The sequence below is a fragment of the Lasioglossum baleicum genome, chromosome 16 (assembly GCF_051020765.1).
Source record: "Lasioglossum baleicum chromosome 16, iyLasBale1, whole genome shotgun sequence".
Taxonomy (NCBI): domain Eukaryota; kingdom Metazoa; phylum Arthropoda; class Insecta; order Hymenoptera; family Halictidae; genus Lasioglossum; species Lasioglossum baleicum.
In genome coordinates, this window is record NC_134944.1 from 9745540 (window position 1) to 9752893 (window position 7354).

At 40.3% G+C, this 7354-nt stretch overlaps 2 protein-coding genes across 3 annotated transcripts; one reads left to right on the forward strand and one right to left on the reverse strand.

The window, feature by feature from the left end:
• The first annotated feature begins 68 nt into the window (after window positions 1-68).
• On the forward strand, window positions 69-5683 carry LOC143216748 (uncharacterized). The gene is made up of 5 exons (XM_076440101.1): window positions 69-1507; window positions 1566-1782; window positions 2270-2534; window positions 2855-3058; window positions 3146-5683. The coding sequence occupies exons 1-4, from the start codon at window positions 1248-1250 to the stop codon at window positions 3055-3057; spliced, it is 945 nt and encodes a 314-aa protein (XP_076296216.1). The 5' UTR covers window positions 69-1247; the 3' UTR covers window position 3058; window positions 3146-5683.
• Window positions 4044-6413, reverse strand: LOC143216749 (protein-L-isoaspartate(D-aspartate) O-methyltransferase). 2 transcript variants are annotated; one of them, XM_076440102.1, is made up of 6 exons: window positions 6265-6413; window positions 5533-5632; window positions 5322-5461; window positions 4864-5089; window positions 4484-4569; window positions 4044-4401 (listed from the first exon to the last, which is right to left on the reverse strand). In XM_076440102.1, exons 1-6 carry the CDS (start codon window positions 6379-6381, stop codon window positions 4216-4218), a joined length of 855 nt encoding a protein of 284 aa, XP_076296217.1. In that variant the 5' UTR covers window positions 6382-6413; the 3' UTR covers window positions 4044-4215. The 2 variants fall into 2 exon arrangements, with proteins under 2 accessions (XP_076296217.1, XP_076296218.1); XM_076440103.1 differs by lacking the exon at window positions 6265-6413 and adding an exon at window positions 5950-6103.
• Window positions 6414-7354: the final 941 nt, after the last annotated feature.

Sequence of the window (7354 nt, forward strand, 5' to 3'; positions counted from 1 at the left end):
TTTATTATTTTGACGATTTTCGATATGATTCTAATTTCGGTAGCATTCTCAGTGTCGCAGACAGTTCAGCTAAACTTACCTGGGCCTAGCAGACCCAGACTAATAGCGTAGCGCTATCTGTGACAAACTGCTTGGACGTAGGTTGTATGTAGGTATAAGTACATAGGTAGTACACGTACGTACAGATGGTACAGAGAGGAAGAAATAAGAGCTAAGAGCTCAGACGAGATATAGAAATAGACTATAGACGGCTTCAGATAACATGCCGTGTTCCTAGAATACTTCATCTACGAGATGACGGATGTGGGCAAAGTGCTATAGTCTGTTGAGAAGTTGAAGTGCCACGAAGCTAAAATCAGCGAGTATATCTCTGCTAAAGTGTAGGAATAAACCTTATATAGCTCTTAGACCATATACAGGGTGTTCGGTAACTGTTGGTCAAGCGAAAATAAATTCTACATGAAGAAAATAAGTCGAAAATATAAAATAAAATTTTTTTTATGTGAGGCTTTGTTTTCGAGAAGATCGACTTTAAATTTTCGCCGGGTACGCGTGCACTTGATCACGTCTCGTTATATAGGAAATGACGTCTAATAAATATGTTGACAAAATGCATTTGATCGGAATTGTGAAAAATGAATGTATAACATGTATATATGTAGTTTCAAGCAACTTTTTCCTCTTCGGAAATGTTCTCCGAGGCTTCGTTGAGGATTTATTCAAGAAAAACACGGACCAATTAGAGCGCGGCTACGATGGCTCGCGTTGAGCGCGGGCCGATCCGGAATCCGCCCGCCGTGAGCCGCGCTCTGATTGGTCCATGTTTTTCGTTAATAACCCAAGCCACGGAGAACATTTTCGCAAAGGGAAAAGTTACTTCAAATCACTTCGAGAACCTCTGCTCTATACTTTCAAGCAAGTACAACATTTTTCGGACACCCTGTATTCTGTAACTCGTAGGACTTCCCGTCAAAATTACTACCCCACTACCTTTTCATCGTTACTGTTTTGAGCGCGCATGCGCGAGAAATCTTGGCCGATATCTCACGGCGCCGACGGCGTACAGGCAAACTCGCATAAGCGCAACAGTGAGTGACAGTGAGCGTGTACGTGAACGTGACATTGTGACATTCTCATTTCCTCTCTGCTGCTACATAGATAGAAAGGATAGAAAGTATAAATAAATAGAAGTGGATAGTATTCAATAGTATTATAGTATATAGTATCTCGTCAGTGACATAGCCACGATGAGTCCATTGCGATACAATTTCTCTAATTTGCCTTCAACAATCGAAGCCGCAATTGCGTTCGCTCGTGAACACGGGATATTGCGGTCCTCCAAAAAGTGTAGAATGCATCATGTGGATATGAAGTTTTTCTTGAGTCCTACTATGCACGAAAACGGCCGGTACCGTTGTCCTGTCGGTCGCGGAAAGTGCCGACAATACTCTGGAACGGTAGATTCGATGTTTGAAGAGATTCGTTTGCCTATGTACAAGGCGATACGGTAAGTTTTATACTCATTGACACATTTATACGATTTAATAAATTGTTAATTTTTTCAGGTTATTGTATTGCTTCACACGGGATTTTTCGGATTCCGATACCGTGCACGAGTTGTATGATTTCACAAATGAAAATGATGCGAGTGTTTCGTTGACTACTGTTGCAGCGTGGCACCGTTTCTGCCGTGAGATAATTGTAGACGAGTTTACCCAGATCCAAGTGGATAAGCCGAAATTAGGGGGGATTTCGGATTCTGGAGATCCGATCGCAGTTCAGGTACAGAATATTCTATTAGTTTGTACTGTGTTTTATCGATTTTATTCGTTTTATCACCGATCAGGCCAGGGATACTATTCTTTGACTTTCGCAGAGGGTAGAAAAGAACAGCAAAGATCGAGGGCCTTGGTCGCCGAGAAGTATAAATCATAATTAATCCAATAACAAAACTTCTTTATTTTTCTATGGCATTTTTCTATAATGCAAATGATATCAGATATGATATAATTCCAATTATGGACCTCCTTACAAAATGTAGGAAAATATAAATTCAAAAGTGCTTACATGGTTCTGTTGACAAAAAAGACTAGGAGTTCAATGACAGAGAAATTTTTTACGGAATTACTGTGCGACGGAGGGCCTCTTGCGATAGTTCTGGGATATTTATCAATAAAACACAGTATTAGGTTCCTTGAGTAATGTATATGATTAAGCAATTAAGAACTACAAGTCATATTTACAAATATTTTTTTACATTACTTTACAGATTGATGAAACCAGATTTGGAAAAAAGAATTATAAACGTGGCACCCAAATTGAAGGCCAGTGGCTCTTGGGAATGGTCGATGTCGAGACAGGGGACTGTCGGATGGTGGTAATGCAAAACCGAACAGCCGAAAACTTAATTAGCGCAATTAAGAAGAATGTAGCCATGGGCAGTGAGATCCATACGGATTGCTTTCGGAGTTACCCAGGGCTCACTACCGCAGGCTACACTCACGTAACAGTGAATCATACAATAGAGTTTGTTGGTAAGTAATAATACTGCTAAATTTAAATTACTGTTGTATACTACAGCGATTTACAGCTTGTCAAATCTAGCTGTGCGGCTGAATGTCTCCCGCAAGGGGAAATCTTTGTATTTGTTTGCCCATTCCTATGTTTTGGTCAGCCGCACAGCTAGATTTGACAAGCTGTACTTCACTAATTTTTGCATTGGTTGGAGTTAGATTTGATTTTACATCTGAGTCGATTTGAAATTGTTGGGGGATCGCTGAAGTAAATAACCGTTTAGCAAGTTATTCGATTATACTTTCATGTAAACATTAATTAAATTGAAATTCAATTACAGCAAGCAATGGGACATGCACACTAGGTATCGAGCCAATTTGGCGTCCAGCAAAACAATGGATGCGGGAAGATTGTCACTTAAATAATGATGATTTTGCCTATCGGTTGTGTGAGAATTTGTGGAGGCGATTTTGCCGCCACAACACTATCGATTTGATGGCATCGCTCATGGAAGCGATTCGAATGCATTACGTTTTTAAGTGAAGTAAGTCAAAATTTGAGAATAGTAGACTGCGATCACATTTTAAATAAAATTATAGATATATTTAACACGTTTGTACAACTTTTACAGGCATCATCCAATCCAATCGGTGAAGTAATGCATTCTCATCCCACAATGAAAAATTCATTTTTCAGCTAGGTAAGTGAAAATATGGTAATATCTGACTGCGTTATATATGGGAAAGGCTTATTGTATTTTTATTTTAATATGCAGTGCATGAAGCTTATGCTGATAAGAAGCTGATGGAGCATAGGTGGTTGGTACCTATCAGTTACCGGAGGTGCTAGTGTAGGGAGGAGTTTTAGTGGGTAAACCGGACGTATATGTACCCCTTTTCAGGGGTTGGAATGGCTCCTGAAATTAGTGCATGAAGCATTCAACCTCCCTGCACTTTAAATACTAAAAAAAAAATAGAAATGAATTCAAAATATACTATTTGAGGCATCTTACTAATTCGGGGTTGGATTTGGATTAGGTACGTGCGGGGGCAGCCAGACAATGTATTCAAAAATCTATCCCCTTTTGTAAACATCTTCAATAGTTTCCTCATCATAACTTCCGCGGTGAGTCGAGGGGTGACATCAACCATGCAGGATCTTTTTTAGAGGAGATGTTAGGTGTAAAACTGTGACGATTTTCTTTAGTTCACTAAGTATTTTTTTATAATAAATTATGTACCATAATTTTTAGTTCCTGGCGGATTCGCAACATAGATATATACTATGCATAAAAAAGAATATTGGGTACATAATGTTCAGCAAGTTTTCCAGAGCATTGTTACGAAAAGTTTGATCTTTGAATGCTTATAGTAATTTATCATTTTCGAATGTAATAGACATTTAAAAAGCATTGTACATTCGTTAAAAATCGATACGAGGACTTTGATTTTTTAGCCCATGAATTGATGCCATGAATGATCGATTAAAAATGTGAAAGATGCAAGGTGGAAAACGAATAAATTGCTTCGTTTATGGAAAATATATTTTATTGATGCATACCTCGGTAAGAAATCTCTAATGTGGTAACATCGAATCCTCTGTGAGGGAAACTGATTCCATTTGAATTTGATCGATCGTTGCCACCGTTGAAAGCGACGCAGACAATTTTCTAAACGATTTCTAGAGCTGCGCGATCGCGCGTTAATCGTTTTGTAATTGAGTGGCGCGATCGGTGAGGGGTACATAGGAAACGTGCATTAGTTTTTTCGTCGAGATGGTGCCATCGGCATTCTTATCCACTTGCAGAAAATCTTGAAGCCTTTGGAATCCTTCTATGCTAACTACAGGACAGATTAGACGTCCTCCAACAGCTAATTGGTCTATCAGCTGGAACACACGAAACGCGTATTAATTAGAAGCATATTCTTCGGGTAGATTCGGATTATATTTGAAGTAGAATTTGTCGAACCTGTTGCGGTAACGTATCCGCTGCTGCTCCAACGTGAATCGCGTTGTACGGGCCATCGGCGGTATGTCCCAATCTACCGTCTCCCACTAGGCGCATTTACAATGACCTGATGTTAAACTGCGGTCTATCTTTTTACATTACGCACGGCAAAGTCATAGAATTGTTGAACAGAGTCCCGGTTCATTCTTCCTGACAAGGTACACAACCTACTCCACGTGGGTGGTTACAGGGTATTTAGCATTTGAGCGTATCTGTTATTTTTAAACTCTTGAATGTATCAGACGCGTAAGAGAGAGATCGCGTCTTTCTATTTTACCCGAAATTATCTACCGGCCTATATATAGAACACTGCAACGCGTCTAGAATTCTTGGGTTCTTACCAACGAATTTCACGCGACCTTCTTTGATGAAATGAGGGCAATCCTCCTGTACATTTCTCGTCGAAATTTCAATCAGTTCTGGGATGTGATCGACGCCGATTACACGACCACTGGATCCCACCATAAATCCCATGCACGCAGTCAAGTAACCAGATCCGGAGCCAATGTCCAGGGCTTTGGCTCCTTCGAACAATTGATCGGCAAGGATACACAATGCGTGTGCATGCTGCGACAAACGATTAATGTTTTACAAACGTTTGTCAAGAGTGATGACTAGACCGCGGATCTTTATTTAAATTTAAGAATATCGTAATGTTGTGTTTAACGTAACAATGTCATTAAGCGATGAAATCAATGTTTATTTTATTTCTGCTTCCCACAATCAATGCAGAACATTTTTATTTTGCGTAAAGATCCGCAGTCTAGTGACGACAGACAATTCTCCTCAGTTCACCTACCATGTGAGGAGCGCTAATGGTTACATTATATCCTATTCTCCTCGGTCGATCCAGATAAGGGTCTGACTCGTGGTAATACCTTGCCCTGTCTACGGCTAACATAGCTGCTTCCGCTTTACCGATAGTCAGGATGCCTGCATCTGCAACAACGCTTTCTGTTTGTATCGGAGAAAGGTTTGAAACCGATAGAAAGTGTAATTGTTGACTTTACCCTTCAGTTTAGCAACCATTTCTTGATTGGTGGTTCCGCTGCAATGCCATGCCATGTTTTTCTGAGAGATTACAACGAAGCTGACAGCAGAACGAAGTGTCTGTTTGTCGATAGCCGAATGATAAGCGATAAAAAAAGATACGTCGATTAATTCCAAATTCCAGATTGCAGGTACGTTTGCTATGAACATAGCCTAAACGTCAAACTATTTCCAAGGCGTGTAAATATTGCTGTTAATGTTTTTCAGATCACGCGCTGCGCTTCGATCGAACGGGCAGAAAGAGTAATTTAAAAATTTTGGTACGAACAGGATTTAATGACAAATATTTACCTCGATATGGAATTATAGTTTGCGCTTTATATACGTTCACGATCGTCGACATGTGATGCAACAATCGGATGGAAAATAATGGTTACCCTGAGTGCCAACGGTGAATGATGAATGGTAAATGTCAAAATGATTTTCAACAAATTTGGAAGAACCAGGAAGAACTTGGTTCACCCCCGGCGATCAACATCGCCGAGACCGTGAGCCAACATGGCCGTCACCGACACAGGATGAGCCGAGGATATAGTGTCGCACCATTGTGGACGTAAGGGAGGGAATCGAACGTCTTGACTTGACATAGATTCGTTTCAACGATTTGACAACATTCGTCGAGAAACGGTGTCAATCTCAAATCGCAAACGAAGCCTATCGGGTTCGAAGGACGTTTCTACAAGATCAAATACCTGGTCTGTTGGTATCTGCCAAGAGATAGGTGGAGATAGGTCCCGCCACTGCCTCGCCACGACCTGTAGAGGGTGTATAAAAAGTAATGGTCGTCCGTTGTAAGGGTGAATCTGCATCTCTGGATCGGTGGATATTTGTAAGAGAAACTTGCCGCAAAATTGTTTTGAACAAAGAAAATTGTTGTTAAAGTCTTTCTTTCACGTCAACACCCAGGGCCGTGCAGTAGATTTTCTCAGTACGGTGCAAGCCTTTAAAATGCCGCCCCTTAAATGTTTTTTCTTTAAAATAACGTTCGATCGTGATTTAAAAAAAGAACAAATACGAATACTATTTTTATTTTGTACATATATAAACTATTTTAATTTTAAATACTACAGTTCTACTCTTCTAACTTTCACTTTAGCAAATTCGTTAACAATTTAATTTAGACTGAATAGAAACTATAATGGTGGGGACTTTGCGGCTCTCGGAAAGGAACAAGTTGTAGACAAAAGCCTACTACTACAGTCCACCCGACCGTGTCGATGAGGCCATAATTATGTGCGTGCCTCAGATAAACGAAATTTAAAGGGACATTCGTTGCTAGGCCCATACGACGTAATTTTGAAATTGCAAAAGAAAGCCTTATATCTATTGTCATAATAATAAAATGTTACCGTACCTCACCCTTCCTCAAGTGGATTAGGCAATATACCTGTAAAGGACGTTATAGCAGGTAAAAAAAAGGATGCGGTCGGCTCCGAACCGGCCGATTGTTTTACAACCACCGCGCTCCGATACCTTCTACCCAACAGATGGTCGACACGTGCGACGGACCCATTGAAGCGGCGAGCGGACAATAACAAAAGGAATTACTTTGACTGTTTTCCCACTTCTTAACCTAGTCCTCCGACATACCCTCGTCCAATTAACAGACGCTATTTCTCCCCACCTAAATCCACCCAAAAAAGACAGAGGTGACAACCGCAGTACTATTTTGATCGTGGTCGGAGTAACTTCTTCCCGTTTGCTGTCACAATTTCGGAAAGTGTGTTGCGTAGTAGTAGTGATTGTGTAGAAGTGTAGTGTTTTCATATTTTTATGTGTAAC